The sequence below is a fragment of the Mesoplodon densirostris genome, chromosome 2, assembly GCF_025265405.1.
Source record: "Mesoplodon densirostris isolate mMesDen1 chromosome 2, mMesDen1 primary haplotype, whole genome shotgun sequence".
Taxonomy (NCBI): Eukaryota; Metazoa; Chordata; class Mammalia; order Artiodactyla; family Ziphiidae; genus Mesoplodon; species Mesoplodon densirostris.
This window is the reverse complement of record NC_082662.1, coordinates 104731210-104755297: the sequence shown is the minus strand read 5'-3', so window position 1 is coordinate 104755297 and position 24088 is coordinate 104731210. Positions and strand designations below refer to the sequence as shown.

The window sequence follows — 24088 nt, the reverse complement described above, 5'->3', positions numbered from 1 at the left end:
TTTTACTGAGTGAAATAAGCCAGTCACAAAAGGACAAATATTGTACCATCCCACTTGTGTGAGGTACCTAAAGTAGTCAAATTCATAGAGTCAGGAAGTAGAAAAGTGGTTCCCAGGGGCTGGGGAGAGAAAGAATGGGGATTTAGTGCTTATTGAATAGAGTTTCAGTTTGGGAAGATGAAAAAAATTCTCGAGATAGATGCTGGTGATTGTTGTACAACAATGTGAATGTACTTAATGCCACAGAACTGTACACTTAAAAGTGATTAAAATGGTAAATTTTATGTTATGTATATTTTATCACAATAAAAAAAAACAATTCATATAGAAAAAGATAGAAAATATATAATATAGCAAGAAAATATACAAGCCAGAAAACATAAGATGACAGAAGCCCGAAATATCAATTATGACAATAAATATCAGTGGGTTAAACTCCCTTATAGACTTGCATATGGAACACAGGCATTTCAATTTTCTGCTATTTTTAATAGGCATTGTGAATATGTAGTAATCAAGTAAGAATCTTCATGTACAATTACTAACATTAAGAATAATCATATAAAGCATAAAATACTAGTCCAAAAAGAATTTGGCCTAAACACAGTTGTGGTGGGAAGTTTTAACACTCCTCTTTCAGTCCCTGGCAGATCAAGTAGGCAAAAATTAAAACAGAAACATGAACAGTCTTATCAAGTGCTCGTAAAAAACACGGAAAAATCATGGCAGAGAGAATCTTAAATATTCTAAAAAGAAACTGTACTGACTACATATTTTGACCAGTGCAAAACAACAACAAAAAGTAATAATGATTATATACAAAATAATTCCAACTACCTGGAAATTTTTAAAAAATAATTAAAAACAACAGAAACACAAAGACACTTCAGTTAATCTCATCAAGTAAAAAAAAAGCCAATTACAATATACAAAATAGGAATCAGAAAGATATAGTCACAGATATAAAGAGATTACTCTGTTAAACCACATACCAATTAATTCAACACCTGAATAAAGTGGATAATGTCCTAGAAAAAATTAATGAGGAAAATCCACTCAAAAGAAGTAAGAACATTTTAAGGGCAACCGCTATAGAAGAAATGATAAAACTGTTAAGAAGGTGTCAGGCTCAATTTACTGGTGACTCTTTTAAACTTCCAGGGAATATACAGTTCTCATAAATTTTTTTACAGAGCACCAGAAAAATATAGAAAATAATTCTAGACCCATACATCTAGACTTCACAAATGAAAACATTTGTCATTTTTTGCTAATGATTTTTTTAAAAAGTGTAATTGACATAATACTACTCATAAAGTTGAAGTCTTACTTTCTGCCTTTCCCAAGCCCCATTCCCTCCCACCCACCTCCCTTCTTCTGCCTGAAAAACCCTGACCATGCACGAGCTCTGGATCCTTACAGGTTCTGAGATAAAGGTGGAATTTTTAATCTGTGGGGATAATATGAACCACTGAGATGAAAGAAAAATGCTCAGCTATTCAGGAATAAAAAAAAAAAAAAAAAGCCAGGCTCCTATATCCTTTCATACACCAAAATAAATTCCAAGTAAATGAAGGAGTTACATATAAAAACAAATCACAAAAGAAACCAGAAGAAAAAGGAGATCAACATTTATCTAAACTTGTGTATATGAAGAACATATGCTGAAGGTCCTGAAAACTTTAAATAAAAATTAAAAACTTCAAAATTAGAAAACATAATTCCACAATATAGAATAAGCAGAGTAGCCGAGTAGGCAAGCCATAGAAGAATAAATACAAATGGTTAATAAACATTAAAAAAAAAAAAAAACCCAGGACTTCCCTGGTGGCTCAGTGGTTAAGAACCCACCTGCCAATGCAGGGGACATGGGTTCGAGCCCTGGTCCGGGGAGATCCCACATGCCGCGGGGCAACTAAGCCCATGCACCACAACTACTGAGCCTGCGCTCTAGAGCCCGTGAGCCACAACTACTGAAGCCCACGTGCCACAACTACTGAAGCCCACGTGCCACAACTACTAAAGCCCACGCACCTAGAGCCAGGGCTCCGCAGCAAGAGAAGCCACCACAATGAGAAGCCTGCACACCACAATGAAGAGTAGCCCTGCTCACAGCAACCAGAGAAAGCCCGCGCTCAGCAACGAAGACCGAATGCAGCCAAAGATAGATTAATTAATTAATTAATTTTTTTTAAAAAAACGATTACATCTCTAATTACAAAAACATGCAGGGCTTCCCTGGTGGCGCAGTGGTTGAGAATCCACCTGCCGATGCAGGGGACACGGGTTCGTGCCCCGGTCTGGGAAGATCCCACATGCTGCAGAGTGGCTAGGCCCGTGAGCCATGGCCGCTGAGCCTGCACGTCCGGAGCCTGTGCTCCGCAACGGGAGAGGCCACAACAGTGAGAGGCCCGCGTACCGCAAAAAAAAACATGCAAATGAAATTCTAAGGATGAGATACTCCTTCATCTGGCCCGTCCCCCAATTTGATAATTTGGCAAAAATTAGAAAAAGGTAATAGTGCTTAGAAGCCTGCTGGAAATGTGGCCCTCACGTTTATTAACAAGGGCAATGTAAACTGACAGGATAATTTTCATCAAAACTTTAAAGAAATCCTGCCCATTGACCCAATGAGTCTGCATCTTAAAATTTATATGAAGGAAACATAAGGGGTATGCTAACTCTCTGTATGCCTCATTTATAATAGGAAACAATGGACATAAACTAAATAACAATTGGACGCTGGCAAATAAGTTACAATTCATCTATATGATGGAATACTTTGTAGCCTTTAACAGTTATACAGTAAAATAATATTTAATAACAGAAAAATGTTTGTGATATTATTGATAGATAGAAAAAAGTAGGTCACAACATTACCCATACATGTAGAAAAAGTTAAAATGGTCTTCTCTGGGTGGTGGGAGTGCATCCAATTTTTACTTTCCATGTTACCTTTCTTTCCATTGATTCTTTTTTTTTAAAGTTAACATACTGGTATTTTTATAATCAGAGAAAAGAGATACAAATAATAAAATTCAATATTCAAAGTGGATGGCGTTGAGATTGCTCAGGGAGAGTATATAAAGTGGAAAGGGAAAAGGGCAAGGGCTAGAACCCATGGGAACAACTAGATACAAATGAGTGGTAATATTTGTTTGTTCTCAAAACAGTAAGACCTGTCCATCAACCTTAAGGGTGGTCCACATATTGTAACTGAATTTGCTTCCTGTTCCTTCACCTAAGGCTACCTTGAGTTTCAACGATTTAAACACAGATGCCACTCTGGCCAGAGCACAGTCTTCCTGAGCACACCTACAGCCAGAAAGAATCCTCAAGAATCATCCCCTCTCCCTACAGCCCAGAGAATGGTGCAATCGGTGTTCGTGGCTTCCTCTCCCCAGTTCCCTTATAGAGCTCTAGATGGGAAACACACACAAATACACAAACACACACACACACCCTAATTGCCTCCCTCCCACACTTACCCTTCCAAGCTGGTTCCAAAAGGGAAAGAGAGAAGATCTGCCGTCCAGGGCTAGAGGAAATTGATTTTATAGTCCTTCCTCTCCTCCCACCAGGAGGCTACCGGCTCCTCCCCAAACCAGGATTCCTCAGGAAAGTGGGAGGGGAAAGGGGGAAGGGAGCTTACAGATCTTCAAGGAAGATAAGAAGGAAGTGGTCTTACCAAAGTCTTATTTCCTCAGTTACATGATTAGGTGGCAGATGAACTGGACCAGATTGAAAAGATGTTTTCTTGAAACATTCCTTATCAATTTCATTTTTGGAAAAAAATATGGCACCATGAGAGTTCACTTTATTTTTAAACATTTAAAAAAAATGTGTGTATTAAATCCTTGTTTTAAAATCTTCGGCAGTTTCTAGGTAGTAGAATTTATTGAAGCCCTCCTACTTGGCAGCTGGAGTTTTACATACACATTACTTAGTAATCAGCACAAGGACTTATAATAAAAATGATATTAATATTTCATGTCAAAGAAAAGGAAAATGAGAATGAGAAAAAAAATCTCTCTTGATTCTAAAACCATATTCCTGCAATACTGTGACGATTTCAGAGGGTACTTAAAATATCTTTTGGGAATATTCTGAACTACTCCAAAGCTAAAAGTTATTACGAATCAAATAAAGAAATTTAATGAGGAATGTGGGGGAAAAAATGGTGGCAGTCGGGAAGGCCTGGTCTTTACACTGGACTTTTAACTGATAAAGGGAAAGAGTATTTACAAGAGGAAATGTTTAGGTGTCCCTTTGCTGATAGCAGCACGCTTACTCTCCCCAGATAACAGGCTTTAGCCTGTTAATTAATTTTAATTGTTGGCATAATTAAAAGCATAGGGTGAGGGACAGCTCCAAAGTTCCGTAACTTAGACTTCCTTGAAATCACTATCAAAAGTCTCAGCCTGCGACCTCACTGCTCAAGAAATTTTTCATTGAAAAAGAAATCCATTTCTGTCACTAGCAAGTTTCCCAAACTTGGATCCCAGAGGCCATCTCAATTTCACCAAGGCCTTTTCATCTTTGTAGTACTTAAATCCCTCTGGGAAGGCTCACAGCTTGAGAAACCCACCTGACTGACCTTTGACAACTCCAAGCCTACGACAATGCCTAGTACACAGTAGGCGCTCAGTGAATTTTTCTTGAATATATTTGGTGAAATGGTAGGTTAATAGTTGCCCTAAAGTGAATAATGAAAGTAACCTCAAAGGGTACTCCAGAGATACGGAGAATTTTTCCATCTTCTCTATGAGATCATAGCTGGATTTGGCCCATTAATGAGGAGTCGGAATCTTGATGAGCTTCTGAATCCACATTTTTGACTGACAAATGTATTCCTTTACTGATTTAATTGTGGAGAGAAAAAAACCCTCAATGCTTCTAAAATACAGGGAGAGTCATTAACCAATTAGAATCCTTAAAATGCTCTGCCTCCAGAAAGAGCCTAATCAAAATGTCTGGGCCTTGGCATAAGACAAAATGGGATCTAGACTGAACACTGCCTCTTATTAGCTGTGACCTTGAAAAAGTTATGTAATGCCCCTAAGCTTCGTTGTTTTCATCAGCAGAGCAAGAATTATACACGACCTAATAGAATTGTTGTGAGAATTTTAAGACATAACCACAGAATGTATTGACATGGTGACATGGTGCATGGTACTCAATGCATAGTACTCAATGCATAGTAGTTATAATCACCATCATCAGTATCATCAAACAGCCTATGGAAAATATAAGGCCTGGCTAAAATTTAAGAGCCCCGCTAGAATTGTAGTGGTATAGCTTAGTCACTGAAGAAATGACCTCTGGTTGGTGGGAATGTAAATTGATACAGCCACTGTGGAGAACAGTATGGAGGTTCCTTAAAAAACTAAAAATAGAACTACCATATGACCCAGCAATCCCAATACTGGGCATATACCCTGAGAAAACCATAATTCAAAAAGAGTCATGTACCACAATGTTCATTGAAGCTCTGTTTACAATAGCCAGGACATGGAAGCAACCTAAGTGTCCATCGACAGATGAATGGATAAAGAAGATGTGGCACATATATACAATGGAATATTAATCAGCCATAAAAAGAAACGAAATTGAGTTATTTGTAGTGAGGTGGATGGACCTAGAGTCTGTCATGCAGAGTGAAGTGAGTCAGAAAGAGAAAAACAAATACCGTATGCTAACACATATATATGGAATCTAAAAATAAAAAATGGTTATGAAGAACCTAGAGGCAGGACAGGAATAAAGATGCAGACGTACAGAATGGACTTGAGGACACGGGGAGGGGGAAGGGTACGCTGGGACGAAGTGAGAGAGTGGCATGGATATATATATACTACCAAATGTAAAATTGATAGCTAGTGGGCAGCAGCCACATAACACAGGGAGATCAGCTCGGTGCTTTGCGACCACCTACGGGGTGGGATAGGGAGGATGGGAGGGAGGGAGATGCAAGAGGGAAGGGATATGGGGATATATGTATATGTATAGCTGATTCACTTTGTTATAAAGCAGAAACTAACACACCATTGTAAAGCAATTATGCTCCAATAAAGATGTTTAAAAAAAAAAAAGAAAAAAAAAAAAAGAAATGGCCTCTGAAGTCAGATAATCCAGGCTTTGCCAACTATTAGTTGCCTGATTTGAGGAGGTGACTTAACTAGGGCCTCAGTTTTCTCATCCATAAAATGGAATCCATAGTATACGTTTCATAGTTTACTTCTGAGGATTGGATGTACCAAGAAATAGAAGCTGTTTAGAGTGATGCTCAATACATGTTCTTTCTTTTAACCCAGCACCAAGAATAGGACACAGCACATAGTAGGTACTCTAAATATTTTATGAATAAGTAAATGATTTTTTTCCCTGAAATAATCTTTTGATACAAAGAAATTAATTAAGGAAATCTTTTGATCTTTTGTGCACATCTTCCTAGGATAAACTTGAAGCTATCTGGGTGGTTTGAAAGAAAATTTAAAGATATACAAAGCCTAGGTGGTCACTCCACTTCTCATTGGATGTCATTTTATGACACTTTTGTCAACAAAACCTGTTAATGATTCTATACCTCTGCTTAACTCAAATACATTGTTCCAAAAGACAAAACAACACTACCTTTGCTCTCTGATTTTTTCCCCAAATTCTCTGCTGCTGTCCAGGTCTTCAACTTTTTACCAAGTCATTCTTTCCTTTATCAGTTAAATCCTTATCAAGCCTCATCTCTCTCCTGATGGACTGGATTGGGAAGATAATAAATTCTTTCACTGTGAGAAATGCATCTGCTATGCTCTGACTCTGCTTTGATATTGGCAAATCAATCATTATAGAATTCTATAGCTCAACAGCATCTGAATGCATTTTCTGGCCTTGAAGATGCTTTGGAACTTACCAATAATAAATAGTTTCTGGATATGGCAGGAGAGAAGTAAGTACAACTAGCGTAACTGTCCAGCATTCCTCTTAGGCTTTACTCTGAGTTGTTTTCAGGTATTTATTCATTCCTCTGACAAAGCATTCCTCTGATAAATCAAGGAAAACTTATATTTTAGTCAACATTAAAGCCAGCTTCTGAATCACCTAGCAAACAGGAAAATCTAGACATTGATCCAACTCCTAAAAACTTTTTTCTTACTGGGCTGATCCCTCAAGCACATGGAATCAAATTGACAGTCTGAACTTTTTACATGTTGTTTCCACTAGATGAATTATTTTAGGAGATGTGAATATTACAACATTGAAGGTTATACCAAAAATTCCTCCAAAGAATACCTTCATAGGGTAGAACGTCTCTCTATGGGGAGAGGGAGATGCCTCAGTGAAAAGAAAAGAATCACCAAATTAAAATTATCCTACAACTCAGTGGGAAGAATCGTATTTTAGTAATAAGCCTATAAATACATGGACAAGATTGTTATTTAATAATCAACCCTTCTTTGCTTACTTCTATTTTCAAGGTAGACATTTTAGACCAAGGTAGACATTTAAAAGGGATCATTTCTCTCTTGAACATATTCTAATCCTAACTCTTAACTTTGCTCAAAATGGTGATTTACGTGATAGGAAGGTTAACGTGGAATGAAGGTTTTTCTAGTTTCCTATGAGTAGTTTTCTCAGAGCTAAATAATCCATAGACCTTCTTTTCAAATTGATCTTGGGGAAGAATATCCCGTTTGAGAATATTACTTGATAGGTCAGTTAAGCAAATCTTGACTACCTTGTGTCCAGGTATTCACTCATTTAAAAATTTAATAAATGCCTACCATGTCCCCAATACTGTGCTAGTTCTTAGAATTACTAAGATGAGTAAGATACAGCCCCCTTGGTTGCTTTTGAGTTCAGTGTACTGACTGAGCTCACAGGAAAGAGAGGTGAGGGATTCATGCATTTCTTTAAAAGTATATGAATGCCTAATAAACACTGGGTCCAGTGTTATGGGCAGGAATGTAGTAGGAAAAAAGACAGACATGCACCCAATTTTCATAGAGCTTATGGCTTAGTAGGGAAGACATCATCGTTTATTAAATTACACAGTAAGTACTATAATTATGGAAAAGTATAGGATGCTTAAGAGCATGTAACAAAGGTAGAGATAATAACAATTGATTTTGATAAGAAAACTACTGGAAATTGTTAAGATACAGCAACAAAAAAAACTCAGAAATAAAGTCTTAGTAGGTTCAAATTCTTTTGTAAGCAGTTCATTCTTTCAAACAGTAACTGGAAGACTTCAGGCTTAGACAACTGGGTCTATAAACTCAATAATAAAAGTAGATTTGAGGCTGTTACCTGTGGTCTGGGTCCAGCTTCTCTTGATAATGACTAGGTTTTCCCATAAAACTTAAAATTATACACTGATGACTCCAGCAGGTCTCATCTACTCAGAAAACTTTAATGACACACACTTAAGACACCTGTGATAAGCTGAATACTGGCCCCCAAAGATAGCCACATGCTAATCACCAGAACCTGTGAATGTTACCTTTTACAGCAAAAGGGACTTTGCAGATGTGATTAAGGATCTTGAAGTGGGGAGATGAGCCTGAACCATCTGGGTAGGCCTGATGTAGTCACAAAGGTCCTTATAAGAAGGAGGCAGAAGGTCAGAGCGAGTAGAAGGCCGTGTTAGACAACAAGACTGGAGTGATGTGGCCAGGAGCGAGGAATGCTGCAGCCTCTAGAAGCTGTGAGAGAAGCTGCAAGAGACAAAGGAATGGATATCCCCCAACGCCCCCCCACACCAAGAACTCAGGAAAAAACAGCCCTGCTGACATCTTCATTCTAACCCCTTATGATTCACTTCGTTGCCTAACCTCCAAAACTGTAATAGAATAAATCTGTGTTGTCTAAAGTTTGTGGTATTTTGTTATAGCAGCAATAGGAAACTAATATAACACCCGATTACTTATGTAAACTAAAAAGGGTCTTGGGAGTCTTTATGGAAAAGTTAGTTTGATTGGCATTTCTTAACCACCTGTCTATTCTGCTGCCATTCTGCCAGTAAAAGCAAAATACTCTTCCTCTTCCTCCTCCTCTCTCTTGGTTATAGCATCCATTCAGAGAAAACTATAATGGAAAACTTAATGACAATAAATAGTACGGGAAGTGTATTATTTGAAAGTGAACTGCTGCTCTCTACCAATTTTCTTCCCTGTTAACTTCAGAATTAAGTTTTCCAATCTAACTCTGCTGTATTAGAGGCAAGCATATCATAGACATAACAATTCATTTCAGTTCACCATTCTTCTATTTTGTATTTTCAGGGAAATTAGTGGGGGGAGATGTGAGACTTTAAAATATTTGGGGATCATCGTCAACCTGTTTCTTTAAGAAAGATCATCAATATGGTGAAATGCTGCCCTTGATGTTACTAGTATTTCCTCAGAACCCACTGAAAGAATCAGAGCGGTTGAGGGACGTCATTTGGCAGATCACACTCCAGTTGCAGGCAATGTAAAACATGTTATAGTCCCTCTTATATTCATATACATATAACTTGATCCTGCTACACAATTAAATAGATGCATGCCATCTGCAATAGCCAATAGGAAAGCAAACATCCTATATATGGCGAAATGCATCTCTAATAATTAAAGTGGCTCTAGGAAACAAATGAATCTATTATATTATCATCGGCAAGCATATTGTAGCTTCTACAATTTAAAAACCCTAATCTGACATGACAAATATTTACCATCTTTCAAGTGCTTCCCAGTGCTGGACAGTTTACCTCTCTGGATCCACTCCTCGACCTATGCTGTGTGGACTGTATCAATGGGCTTCCTTCTGCATACTGCCTTCTGTTCTGTGGTTTCTGGAAGCTCTGCCTACATATTGGTAAATCATTCATTGATTAAACTCACTTCCAAATTGTGTGCATTTTTGCCCATCTTACACAATCGTTACACTCAATTTCTTGAAGTTATATTTTGAAGCAAAGAAATTCCATCAACATCTATTCTATTCAAAATCAATTGTTCTGCAAAGTCTAGACTGAAGTTATTTTAATACTACTTTGACTACATCTGCCCTTGACATTTTTCAATAAATAAGTAATCTCTTCTAAGCTTTGTATTACAGAGCTCTAGGGTCTCAGCTGAGAAGTCCAAATGTTTCCACAGATGCAAAGCTCTTTTCCAAGAGAAATTTAGACCTATAGGGAAGAGGGATAACACTTCATTTGGGTGGGAATAACAGTGAGAATTCTGCAACAGAATATCAACAGTCTTGACTGTAAAGTATGGCCTAAAAAGCATTTGAATCTCTTTAACTGGCAAATACTCCTGTCACTCACTTAAGAATTTAACCATGAAATAACTTTGATCTAGCAAAAATTTTGTTTCACTTTTTCCAACTGCTTGGTTTGATTTGCATATGAATTGTGAAATCACTTTTGTGTGTCTTCACCATTTTTTTCATTTTAAAGTAAAATATAATACCATAGAAAATACAATGCAATGTATCTAGTAAGTATTATTTTATAAAACTTTTTTTGGTGATATATATATGTGTGGATATGTGCATGTGTGTGTACTGTGTGTCACAGTGTGAAAGTTTTCTTAAACTTTTAGTCAAAATAGCTGAAAACTCTTCCACGACATAGATACAGAAGCAAAATTCCTGTCATAGAACATTTACATTTTTCAACCTCACTTGCTACTGACAATCTAGTTGATGAATAAATTTATACTATCAGGATGTAAGTAAATTCCTTTTTCTTCATATCTTCAAAATTTGGTATTAGACTTTTTCTCCAATCTAATTGATTTTATATAACTTAATCTTTTTTCAATTTGCATTTCTCTGATCCTCTACTGAGGCTGAGCATCTATTATCTGTGAACTGCCTAAAAATATTTTTGTAAACTTTGTTTCTCTTTCTCATCTGCACCAGTTCTTTCTATATTCTGGATATTGATCCTGTTTTTTTTTTTTACAGCAGTTGCAAGTATTTTCTTCCTATCTATTGCTTTTCTTTTAACTTTGTGGTGTGTCTAGTCATACACAAAGAAGTTTTAAATTTAGATGCAGTGAAACATATCAATCTGTCTCTTTAAAAATGATTTGTGATTTTTACTTCTTGTCTGAAAAATCCCTCAATCCCCCAAGGTCATAAGAACATTCTCCTATACCACTTTATAGTTGTTTTAAAGTTTTGACTTTTTCCATTTAGGTCTTCAACTTATTTGGAATTTTTGTTATGGTGAGAAGGTCCTAATTTAGTTTTCTTTGATATGGAAACCCAGTAGTTCCCACATCAATAATCGAATAGTTCGTTCTTTTCCCACTGATTTGTCATGCCATCTTCAAAAAATGCCAAATTGTTATATATGTTTGGTCTTGTTCTGGGATCTATTATGTTCTATTGATCTGCTTATCTATTGCTACACTGACACCACGGCTTCAAACGTTTCAATATCTAGGAAGTTGAGTCCCTTCTGCTTGCTCTTATTTTTGGGGATTGTTAAATACTTTCGAATAATTCCTTTTTAAAAAAAAATTTAATTTATTTATTTTTGGCTGCGTTGGGTCTTCATTGCTGTGCGCGGGCTTTCTCTAGTTGCGGCAAGCAGGGGCTACTCTTCGCTGCGGTGCGCGGACTTCTCATTGCAGTGGCTTCCCTTGTTGTGGAGCACAGGCTCTAGGTGCGCGGGCTTCAGTAGTTGGGGCACACAGGCTCAGTAGTTGTGGCTCGCAGACTCTAGAGCACGGGCTCAGCAGTTGTGGCGCACGGGCTTAGTTGCTCCGCGGCATGTGGGATCTTCCCGGACCAGGGCTTGAACCCGTGTCCCCTGCATTGGCAGGCGGATTCTTAACCACTGCACCAAGAGGGAAGCCCCAAATCATTACTTTTCTTTACTAGAATTATTTTGCCAGGTTCTATGCAAAAAATCTTGTCAAGATTTTAATCAATATTGCCCCTGTCAACATCTCTGGTGAAACTGCCTCAGCAAGACCAAATGCCTCCATCCCTGGAGACCAGAGCAGGAAAAAACGATGCATCACAAATATGGTCTCCACCTCACTCCCACCTTCCAAATTCCATCTGAATCTGACTGATGGAAACTTAATTGCACCTAGAAGCCTAGCTGCAAAGGGTGTTTGGGAAATGTACATCTTAGCTTTAAAGCCTCTGCAGTACAAGAAGACAGAGAAGAACCAAGGGTTTTTAAACTACAGTAGGTCATGAAATCGGTTTAGTGGGTCACAAGTGGCATTTTAAAAAACAAAATGGGAGAGAATATAAGCTATCAGGGTACCAAGCAAGAATAAGCATGTTTCATGAAAGTTTTATGTATATATTTTAATATATTTTAAATATATATATAGTAAGTATTGTAAGGCAGGGAGAAAGAGACAGAGATAGAGACAGAGACAGAAACAGAGACAGAGACAGAGATTAGAAAGAGGTGGAGGAACAGGGAAGAGAAAGAATATGTAAAATACATTTCTTATTGTGGTCATTATCAAGAAAGACTGAAGGTCCCAGGAAGGTGAAGAGATGCCTTAGGTCAATTCACCTTACGTGCTACAATACCCCTTATACTGCTAAGGAAGTTTCCTTTTACTCCTTGTCTGCTAGTAGCTTTTATTTTAAATAGGTGTTGAATTTTGTCAAATAATCTTCATGCACCTATTGAGATAATCGTAAGATCTTTCCCTTTAACATACTACACAGATGCATTTTCTAACAATGCAGTATCTTTGCATTTTTCTCTTTCCAGAAATACTTTTATAGTTATCTTTTGTACCCACTGACTCCCTAACTTTGCTACAGCCCCTGACCCACATCCCACCCATAATTTCTAGCAGATTCTATATTTGCTCAATTTGTCAAAGATGCTACTGTGTACATCCTGATATGTTCTGTAAGAACAAAAGGTCTACATTTTATAATTCTTTATCATATTCACAAGAAACCAAAATACCTGCATTTTATTTTGTTAAAAAAATCCTTTATATGTATCCAATTTAAGAACTAATAATCTAGTAAGAATTAGTAATGGAAGAGTAAGTCCTATTAGAAAGCTGCAGTTTAATTCAGTTTAATTAGTAGAGAGAATTATTTCAACATGTTTTCGTTAGGAATACGAATCTATTAAAAGTACCTTTATCAATTTGACCTCCATAAAAATACTTGCCCAGATTACATTTACTTAAGTAGTGTACCAGAAACTTTCATTTGCTTCTTATTTCTTGTATTTTATTTGTTCATTTTTAAGTACTAAAGAATGTCTACATTGCTTGAAATCAGCCAAATGACAAATACTGCATTTTCAATGGGCAGTGGTTTTAACTCAACAATCAGGAAACTACAAAACAGTTTCTTTCAACATATCCGTGTGGTGCCAGGGTTCTGGACAAGCTGTTGATAAGACCTTTGACCCTGGAAGCCCTGGAATTTCTTATGTGTCTTATGGTTTTCTTGCTGCTTTTTAGGAGAAAAGAAATTTAATTTTGAATACAATAAAAAATTTAAAAGGATACCTTTTACAAATCATCTGAACAAACAAAATATGTTACCAATAAGAGTTTTCCAATAATTTAATCAATACAAATATGCTCATGTGCACCATCTCTACAATCACTATTTTTCAACAGTTAATAGCAAAAGGAAAAAATCTGTTTTTATAAAAGGCAAAGGGATGAAGAAACAGTAATTATTATTTTTTTAAATTAATTTATTTATTTTTGGCTGTGTTGGGTCTTCGTTGCTCCGTGCAGGCTTTCTCTAGTTGTGGCGAGTGGGGGCTACTCCTCGTTGTGGTGCGCGGGCTTCTCATTGCGGTGGCTTCTCTTGTTGTGGAGCACAGGCTCTAGGCACGTGGGCTTCAGGAGTTGTGGCACGCGGGCTCAGTATTTGTGGCTCATGGACTCTAGAGCACAGGCTCAGTAGTTGTGGCGCATGGGCTTAGTTGCTCCGCGGCATGTGGGATCTTCCTGGACCAGGGCTCAAACCCATGTCCCCTGCATTGGCAGGTGGATTCTTAACCACTGTGCCACCAGGGAAGTCCCCAAAACAGTAATTATTAAACTCTGCCAAAAGACCATCTAGGAAGAAGCAAAATTTAGTGACACATCTGATGTGAGCAGCTGATAGCCCAGCCTTAGCAACATGTGTTCAAACTGTGTACCCTTCCTTCCCTTCTTCTACCCTGGAGCTGGGAAAAGAGAACACCCAGGGGCAGACCTAATGGAATCCTCAATTATCTAGCCAGAGGCAGAGGGAACCCCAGTGCCAATAGAAAGATGGATTCCCAGTTGGTCTTCAAAGAGAACAAAGCCATGACACTGGTTGTCTCTGGGTGCTGGGCCTATGAGTAATACATTTTTAAACTTCTAGTTTCCACATGTTTTTATAATGGGATTATTACTCTTATAATGCAAAGAGGGCTCCAACCAACCAAGAATCACCTACGTGTTGGTTTCTTGTTTTACGTTTAACTTCATGACGAAGAGCTTCTAAGTGTCCTTGTAAGTTCTTCCTTTCTTCCTCTCTTGATGGTGGGCAGGGTCTCCATTTCCCAGAGAAAGACAGCGAGATTTCACAATTTGGGGGTTTGGGTCAGATTTGCCTGTGATTTACAAAAATGATACTGCGAGGAGTTCTACAATTTCCCTGATGGCCAGAAACAGTAATACTGTGTTCTGGGCACAGCAGTGAGAAATAAACAGTAGTAGAGATGGCCCCTATTTATAAAGAACCCAATACATAATCAAGGGCATGAAGGACATAAAAATACTTCAGCAGAGGTACAAGCTGGTATAGTGCAAACCAAGAGGTCAGTGGAAGAGGACAGGAGAGGGCTGGAGCCAATGCGAGGCAAGTCCTCCAAGATTTCCAGAAACAGACTCAGTGATGACTTCTCTTCATCTCCAGTGAAATTTCTTTTCTCCAAGGGATTAATAGAAATGGAAATTCTGAAAACATAGAAATTTTCCCAGTTGGGAAAGTGACCTAAAGCAACACTGTCCAAGCTTGTTGACTCCAGGTTAACACTCCTATTTGAGATAATACTCAGGTTTCATGGGAAACACTTTCAGCACATGATTTTAGGAAACTGAGTATGACTTTGATTTATTTGAAAGCTGGCAGTACTTAATGAAAACCAACATTTACTAGGAAATTACTGAGCCTTCCATCTAGCTAACCAAACAGGCTGGAGCTGATCTAGGACTAGACGAGTTCAAGTTCTTAAATGTTGCCCAAGCCCCTCCTTGCACAACACTGAAAACAAAACAAACAGAAAATTGTGAAAGATAATTTTCTTTTCTTCCTTATTGAAAACAGCACATTTTTTTTTTCCTTTTTAACATCCAAAGTCTTGACATGTCACTTTTTAACTGCCCTCCCCCTTTATAAAACTTCGTCATTTACTGGGCATGGTTTGGAAGTTATTGCTGGTACTAGAATCTGAGATGGAAATTTTTCTCCAGGTGCACACAAGTGGGAACTGAAGAAATTACACAATTCGAGTATCAAAGGGAGCTACCAGGGAGAGGCAGCCATACCTTGGACCCTGAATATTACTTTGGTGCAGCTGGCTTTTCCTAGCGGGTCATCTGTGGGACTGACTGAAAGCACAGGGAGCTCAAGCCAATCACTGGGCCAGGAACCAAGCTAGGGGCCCAAATTTCATCCATTGGGATGAAGGTGGAGGGCCTCAGGCCACACAAATGACCTCTCAGTGCTTTTCTTCTGGCACAAAAAATGAATGAAATGCTAACACCAACCTGCCTCAAAAGATTCCTGGTGAGGAACAACTGAGAGGGGCGGATGTCAAATTTGGTGGACAGATTACGTGTTAATGGTGAGAAGAAATTTTACATATTTGCCTTTAGGTCACAATGGAGTTGAAAGGCAACGTAATCAAACTTCTAGAAACAAATGAGCTTACCACTCTGGCATGTGGACTTCAGCAATCTGGCCAGAGGTCATGATTTTGAGCTAAACCTGAATGGTGGGCAGTTAACAACTATTCACTTGATGCAGTGATGTCCTGTTTCTTGAAATCTCTTCTCCAACTTCCTTGGTGCCTAAAAAACATCAGGCCACGCTGAGTACCTTCGATGTTTGTTCAAGCCTATCTTTCCACAGCTCCCTTCAGTTTCCTGGGAGAACCTGCCCTCGTTGGAGGCAGAGAAGATGACCCTCTGCGTCTGAGGAGGAATCTGGGGCACGTCACTTGATCATCTGTGTCTCTTCATCCGCATCGTAAAACTCTTCCTCTTCCTCACTCTCACTCCCTAAAGGGCTCTCCTTGTCCACAGACTAAAGCAGGAAAGGAGAAAAGGGCAGGGAAATGATGTCATGACATTTCTAAAATTAAATTACTGTCTAGCATTCAACTGACAAATGTACACTGATGACATTTATTCCCCTAAGAATTAGCCCCTAAAGTGTTCTAAGAAAGCTAATGAATCATCTTTATTTCTCTGACAATCAGCTGCTATCAGATCCCACCTTTTTTTTCCCAGCAGTTTTGCTCAGTTCTATTTAATATAACCAGATATTCTTTTTTTTGTTCTTTTCCCCCCAAACTATCATCATTCGAATGGTAAATCTGAATGACTAAGAAAAATTCCATCATACCTGAGGGGGATCCAAGGTCTGTAAAGATAACGCCTCCTCCCCCAGCCTCCGATATGAGTACACCTGAAGGTCAGAAAACGTCTCTAGCAATGGACTGTTAAGGGTTTCTGGCAATAATAAACTCAGGAGGCCTGAGGTCAGCCCCGTGGCTCCAAAGACAATGAAGGGTAAAGACCACTGCACGTACTTCTATGGGGGCAGGGAGTGGAATGAAAACAAACAAAAACTCAGTGTTAGTTTCCTAGCAGATGACATCAGCAGTCTTATGACCCAGGACCTGCCATGTTTACTGTCCAGGTCCTGCCTCCTCACTAGAATACACCAGAAAGCCCGTCTTCTTTCCCCTTAGAGAATTACCTCAGGAAACCAGAGCCAGTCTTCGGGCACAGAGACAGGAGTGAGCAGATCAAAAGGACAGAGCTGGCCTGTGGAGCAGACACAGCAGACTGTTCATGCATGGGCTGGGGACTGTGGGTAAGGGGCTTGGCTGTCTGAGCAGGGCAGACACACGGCCAGAGTGCGTGGTGAGTCGGACACTCAGCTTCCACTCCAGGTCGAGTGGCCTGCAGCACAGTGATCTCCACACACAGGAGACACCCCACATATTTGCTGACAACGACGAACTTTAACGTTCTCAACCCTGGAATGGGCCAAACAGTCCCACATATGTGTTCTGATTCACTAAACACCAGAACTGAGAGGCACGGGGCTTAAAGGTGTGAACACCCTGAAAAGGAAGATAAAGGCCTAGAGAAACCTATACACATGGTTTGGACATGGTAGCGGGCCGGTCCAAAAGACGTTCTCAGGAAAATTTAAATACAAACATACAATTTCAAGGATAACACCAAGATTCTTGCAGGACAGGGCTCTGGGGGATTTCTGAGCTGATTACCATTCCTGAGTTCCTGCACAGGAGCCACCCAGCTTTATCACCTTCCGGTTTGGGCTTCCAAATTCGGTGGCTAGTTAGGATGTCCCTTCTGATCATCTTTTCCTGATTTTTCAAAGGTGAAGAGATGATGGAGGAGGAGAGGGAGGCATGGGGAGGGGACAGGAGGGGGGCGAAAAACTCTGACCTCCGGCTCCCTGCGTGCAAACATGTGCCCAGAACTGTGGGCCTGTTGTTGAATCAAGGGGAACGTTCACCTCTTCTCAACTTAGTGGGACTCAGGGAAGACACAGCGCTGGGTGTTATAATGTTCTAGGACAGCGGTCCAAAGTTGGGCATCATTAATGATAAACACCTAGCGTTGGACACATTTTGCAAAATGGAACTAATATGACTCCTTCCTAAGAAGGGTCTTGTGATCTAAAATTGAGCATGATAGTGGGAGGCAGCCACACAGCATAGGGAGATCAGCTCTGTGCTTTGTGACCACCTAGAGGGGTGGGATAGGGAGGGTGGGAGGGAGGGAGACGCAAGAGGGAAGAGATATGGTGATATATGTATCTGTATAGCTGATTCACTTTGTTACAAAGCAGAAACTAACACAGCATTGTAAAGCAATTATACTCCAATAAAGATGTGGGGAAAAAAAAGAAAAAAAAAAAGAAAATTGAGCATGAAACACAGAGAAATACTCAGAAAAAGGAAGTGTATCCCACTTCCTCAAGAAAAGAAAAGGCTACAGTGGCATTTCAGAGACGTCCTGTACTAGGATGAGGCGAGTAGTTGCCTGAGTGATGAGCAATTGTCTCCAGAACAGGCTCAAAGCCCCACGTCAAACCTAATCACGCTTCAACAAGTCTTGGCTGGGAAAGTCCTAGAGGAGACCAAGCAGAGATGTGCACAGGGGCTCCATGGGATCTTTCTCAGAACATGGACATTTTGAGATTGGATGGAGTTTACTTTATCTCCCTTTCACCTTCTCCTCTTCTAATTTTCTTTTCCGAGTGGTGTGCTGTGTTCTCTGTTATTTAATACAGGATACCAATGCCTACAGCATACGGTTGTGGTGAAGACTGCATGATATGATGTATGTAAAGGGCTTAGCACAGAGCTCAGCACACAGCAGAAACTTAGGAAATGTTCACTAATCAACTAACGTACAAATGGGGACAGGAAGGGGCAGGCTGGCATTAGCTAACTCTCCAATGAATACAGCCAATCCCTGGGAAGGGTCCATCTGCCCTCATGGATCCTTAATCTAAAAGGCACAAGGTGCACATTTGTGTCAGGCTGATCTTAAAACGACAGCAGTTTGTTACCTCTTTCTACTCAAAAGCACATACATTTCCAAAGCAGAGAATCAAGAAAAACAAACTAGGAGGTACAAACCAACCAGTGAGGGGATGAAGGGAGCAATAATCCCACCAACTCGGGAGAACATGGAACAAGCTCCAAGCCCAACATTCCTGAAAGGCAAAAGGAAAAGGAAAAAAAAAGTCAGTAAGTCCTAGGGGGACAATTTAAAGACTCTAAGGGATAGTGGGCTCAGAATAACAAATCCCAAAGTGGAAGTGCAGGATGCTACAGAGCAGTACTGCCCACTAGAACTTTCTGTGATGCTGCAAATGTTCTGTACTCGCCCTGTCCAATACAGAAGCCCCCAGACACAGGCAGCTACTGAGAGCTCAATGCAACTAAGAATGAGGAACTGAATTTTTAATTCATTTCATTTTAATTAATTTAAACTTAAATAGCCACATGTGATATTGGACAGTGCAGGTATGGAAGTCGTTGCAGAAATGAGCATGTGAATATTTCTTGTTAAATGTTCTCCTGGGTTCTCATGTCTTAGGTCTCTTATCAGTTAAAACATCCATAGAAGAACCAGGGTTTAATGATCTAAAGTCCGCCCATTTCTTTAAACTCAACTAATTAACTATGAAAGGATCAGGCATATAAATAGGAATTGATTGGACATATAGTCTCAGGAAACCAAGAACATTACCTTCTTGCGGAATGCGGGTGGCAAGGAGGGGGAGGAAATGAGAATGATAGTGATTATAGGTAGGGTGACCGTACAGCACCCTGTTATCCCAGCCGAGTTGTTAATAATGCCCACATTCGCTCTCAAAAGTGTCTCAGTTTGGAACTAACCGGTCACCCTAGTTTTATAGGCAATAGCCAGAGAAAGCAGGTTCTGGGAATAATCAGGGAATGAGAAGCCAATCACAGACGACCTGATCTCTTACTGGGAAAAAGGCAGACAGAACCATTACGTTTCTTGCATGGATAAAGGAAAAAGAAGGATCTTTTTGGAATGATCCTCAAAAAGACCGGGAAAATGCCGACTGGGGGACTATGGTCCAGCCCACAGAGGCCGTTCTCTAAAGACTAAGTTGCATCCCTGCCCTTCAAATTTAGGTTTGTTTTTTTGTTTTCAGACTTATTTTATGAGGGGAAACTTAGGATGGAATATGTTAGGTTCTTTGGTTTTGTTTCTGAATATGTTATTTTTGATATAAGCACGTCCTACTCATTGAAAACTACCTTTAACAACTAATATGTAAATATAATATTCACTTATAACTATAGGGAATTATCTTTATTTATTTATTTATTTTTGGCTGCACTGGGTCTTTGTTGCTGCCCGCGGGCTTTCTCCAGTTGCGGCGAGTGAGGGCTACTCTTTGTTGCGGTGCGTGGGCTTCTCATTGCAGTGGCTTCTCTTGTTGTGGAGCACAGGCTCTAGGCACGCGGGCTTCAGTAGTTGTGCCATGTGGGCTCAGGAGTTGTGGCGCACGGGCTTAGTTGCTTCGCGGCGTGTGGGGTCTTCCCGGACCAGGGATTGTACCTGTGTCCCCTGCGTTGGCAGGCGGATTCTTAACCAGTGCGCCACCAGGGAAGTCTCATCTTTTTTTAAATGTGTATTTTTTGTGCTAAAATATAGGCTCTGTGATAACAGGGACCTTGTCTCCTGGTCCATTGTGTACCTGACACAGGAGGGTTGACTGAATAACTCACATGCACTGAAATAAAAATGACATCTGAGCACTATTTGGGTGATGGGATACGTTTAGTGTAGAGTACTTCTCTCACGACTGACAGGGAATTCAGCCCAAGATAAAGTTACGTTTTCCTCAGCCAAGCGGGCAAGAGCAGTCTCCACAGGTTCTGGGCTCACAACTGCTTGCTGAGTTACTGCTAGCCCACACTCGCTGTGCTCCAGGTGAAGTGAGGACCATGCCTCTGTCAATGCAAACATCTACAACAGAATTCAGGACATGGGAAGGAGAAGTCTGTGTGTGGGGCATACCTGATGACCGTGGGGTACAGCTCCGAGGTGTAGATATACACGACATTGAAGGCAGCGCTGATGGTCAGCTTCCCCAGCAGGGACAAGGAATGGCTGTTCACCACTGCGAACACACCTGTGTCTGAGGAGGACAAGTGCCACATCTGTGAGGTCCTCGGTGGAGAAAAATTCATCTAAGTGACACACTTAACTCTGAAGGAGCGAGAGACATTTGTGGTGATCCCAAACAGTGAAGAGGTCATATAACCAGACACACATTCAGAAGGTTTAGTCGTCACACACAGCACACAGCAAATATTTCTCAGCATTTTGGCCATCCCCAGGAAATCTTACACAGTGGCTGTCGTGATGTGTGATTAAACCTGCACAACCTAAATGTCCATCAACAGATGAATGGATAAAGGAGATGTGATATATATACATATATACATACACACACAATGGAATACTACTCAGCCATAAAAAAGAATGAAATAATGCCATTTGCAGCAACATGGATGGACCTAGAGATTATCATACTAAGTGAAGTAAGTCACACAGCGAAAGACAAATACCATATGATATCACTTATATGTGGAATCTAAAATATGACACAAATGAACATGTCTGTGAAACAAAAACAGACTCAACAGATATAGAGAAGAGAATTGTGGTCGCCAAGGAGGAAGGGTGGGGGAGGGAAAGATTGGGAGTTTGGGATTAGCAGATGCAAACTATTATATAGAGAATGGATAAACAACAAGGTCCTACTGTTTAGCACAGGGAACTATATTCAATATCCTGTAAAAGCCATAATGGAAAAGAATATGAAAAAAGAATATATGTGTAACTAAATCACTTTGCTGTACAGCAGAAATTAACACATTGTAAATCAACTATACTTCAATAAAATTAAAAAACAAAACAAAACAAAAAAAACCCTGCAGTCACTCCTGAATGACAGAGCTCCCTGAAAACTTCTGTACTGGGGTCAAGTAAGCTTCACAGAAGTCAAGTTCCACCTATCTAAGGGTATTACTTGCCTCTCCTTTCTTCCCAACCTCATTCAACAATCAATGACGTAAAAGGTTGATCAGCATGACAAGCCCTGACACATGAGAGGAGTGAGTCTCAAAAAACTCCTATCTTCAGTTTGCATTCCTTGGTGTTCCATTGTAAAGATAAGGAATAATCCCACTAAACTACTACCGGAAGATATAAAACATTAACGTTCTCTAAAGAACAAGACTCTAAATGTGGAACTACTTTTCATCTTTCCTCCTCCCCAACTTCTTACTTGAAGATTACTAATCAATAATGATATTTCAGTTTCTTAATGTAACGTTTTTTACATAAAATCCAAAAATACAGTTTATGCTAGTTCACATCCCCATCAAAAATGCTATCAAGGGCTTCCCTGGTGGCGCAGTGGTTGAGAGCCCGCCTGCCAATGCAGGGGACATGGGTTTGTGTCCCGGTCCGGGAAGATCCCACATGCCGCGGAGCGGCTGGGCCCGTGAGCCATGGCCGCTGAGCCTGCGCGTCCGGAGCCTGTGCTCCGCAACGGGAGAGGCCACAACAGTGAGAGGCCTGCGTACCGCAAAAAAAAAAAAAAAAAAAAAAAAAATGCTATCAATTGTCCAGTGGTTCTTTCCTTTATTAATACTCTCTTCTCTGGGATCTTACAATTTAATTATTCCCTTTCAAACATATTTAACCTCTCCCCTTCAGCAACCCACTAGGCCATAACCTTCAAAATAACAGTTTTCTTCTCCTTGGAAAAAGCAAAAATTCTCATTGGCTCCATTGCACTTTCTCCCCTTCACCATCAAACATCTCCAGTGAGTGACTGACCCTCCATTTCCTCAAACGCATCTGCTCTGTACATCACTACAATGTGGCCTCCAATACCATCCTCTCCTGAAACTCCTATTCTTGAAGGTCAGCAGCAATGTCCTGATCACCAAAGTAATTGCCTCTCATTCTCTTTGACATTTCTGATTAATAGAACATGCCTGTCCCTTCCTTGGGACTGCATACCTGGCCCATCCAAACCACTCTTCCCTTAAATAACTCAAATGCAATATTCTTTCCTGCCCTTGACCTCCACGGCGCCCATTTCCCAATCCATGCAAATGGCATGCTTTAGACACTCTCCTGTAGTTGCTTACTTTTCCATCTTGTCTGCCCCCAAATATATTTTGAGTTGTCTCAGGCTAAGGCCTTGTTTGTATCTGTTTCCCTCACGGCACCTCCCATAGTCTGATCACAGTGGTGCTCACTAAATATTTATTGAAAGAGTAAGTATAAGGACTATAACAGAGATTAATTTAAGTGAAAAGAATCTGTGCTTATGTTCTTTCAATGTCTGAGGAGGGAGGCACATAATATATCCCATTCCAAAATAAGTTTCACATTCCCAGCTTGACTATGAAATAAAACTTCAACTACTTTAAAGATGGCGTTCTGAATACAGTGGCCCAGGCACTGCCAAACTCGACCATCTGGGGCCTTCTTCTCTTCTGCCAGGCTATTTGGAAGAATATGTCAGCAATTTTAAGTACTGAATATATTATTTTAAGCCATGAGGTGCTTCTGGAAAAAGAATCATGCTCAAGGTATGGGTCTGGACTTTTGATATCTAACAACTTCAAGTAAACCAATAATGAGGGCAAATTAAATTCATCAATGATTTTCCAGAAAACTGAGTGAGTCAGGAAGAGGTCTTGGGTGGCACTGAAGGAAACAGAAATGTGCACATTTGCTTGACTGCAAATGATCTTTGGGACTGTGTTCAACCCATACAGGATGGCACCTTCCAGAACTGTGTTGGAGATACTCTACAACATCTTTAAAACAGGTTAGGGGATTGCCATCCTGAAAATTAAATTAAAATAACATGTCGCAGAAGGCTTACCATCTAAACACCCACAAGATCCAAGGCTGGAAGATTTCTCCCCTGTGAGGCTCAGGACACTTCCAGCAGTGGCCCATCTGGGGAGCCTGGCTCCAGCCGCATACCCACAAGTGCTCCCATCAGCCTGACACCTCATCTGATGCTTGAAACTTCTCTCCTTGTTCCTGCCAGTGGAGTCTGCAGTGGCCATTTGAACCTGGGGGAACTCACTCTCTCCCAAGATAGCCCATGTCAATTTCAGACAGCTCTGTTTATTAGAAAATTACTTCTTAGCCTGCCTGTGGAGCTGCCGGTCTATCAGTCATCATGAGTTAATATTTAGGAAGGCTTTGCGGCCACTGGGCTGGTTCCCTGGATTTCTGACCTTGGTTTTTATCTG

The 24088-nt window shown here is 40.1% G+C and overlaps 2 protein-coding genes across 22 annotated transcripts in view; both read right to left on the bottom strand.

The window, feature by feature from the left end:
• MAB21L3 (mab-21 like 3) overlaps positions 1-3575 on the bottom strand; it is an 84793-nt gene extending 81218 nt beyond the window's left edge. For 14 of the 16 annotated variants that reach the window (XM_060090338.1, XM_060090334.1, XM_060090336.1 and 11 more), the window contains exon 1: positions 3489-3569. The gene's annotated coding sequence lies outside the window, so the exon portion shown is untranslated. Of the gene's footprint in view, positions 1-3488 lie in introns of all 16 variants that reach the window. The other 2 variants (XM_060090324.1, XM_060090331.1) reach the window with 1 other exon arrangement.
• A 9959-nt stretch (positions 3576-13534) lies between these two features.
• Positions 13535-24088, bottom strand: part of SLC22A15 (solute carrier family 22 member 15) — a 79171-nt gene continuing 68617 nt past the window's right edge. For 2 of the 6 annotated variants that reach the window (XM_060090318.1, XM_060090319.1), the window contains 4 exons: positions 20814-20934; positions 18894-18966; positions 16609-16797; positions 13535-16287 (listed from right to left, as the gene is read on the bottom strand). In XM_060090318.1, the coding sequence (XP_059946301.1) occupies positions 16198-16287; positions 16609-16797; positions 18894-18966; positions 20814-20934 (473 nt within the window). In that variant the 3' untranslated portion in view covers positions 13535-16197. Of the gene's footprint in view, positions 16288-16608; positions 16798-16904; positions 17034-18889; positions 18967-20813; positions 20935-24088 lie in introns of those variants that run through there. The other 4 variants (XR_009531154.1, XM_060090320.1, XM_060090321.1 and 1 more) reach the window with 4 other exon arrangements.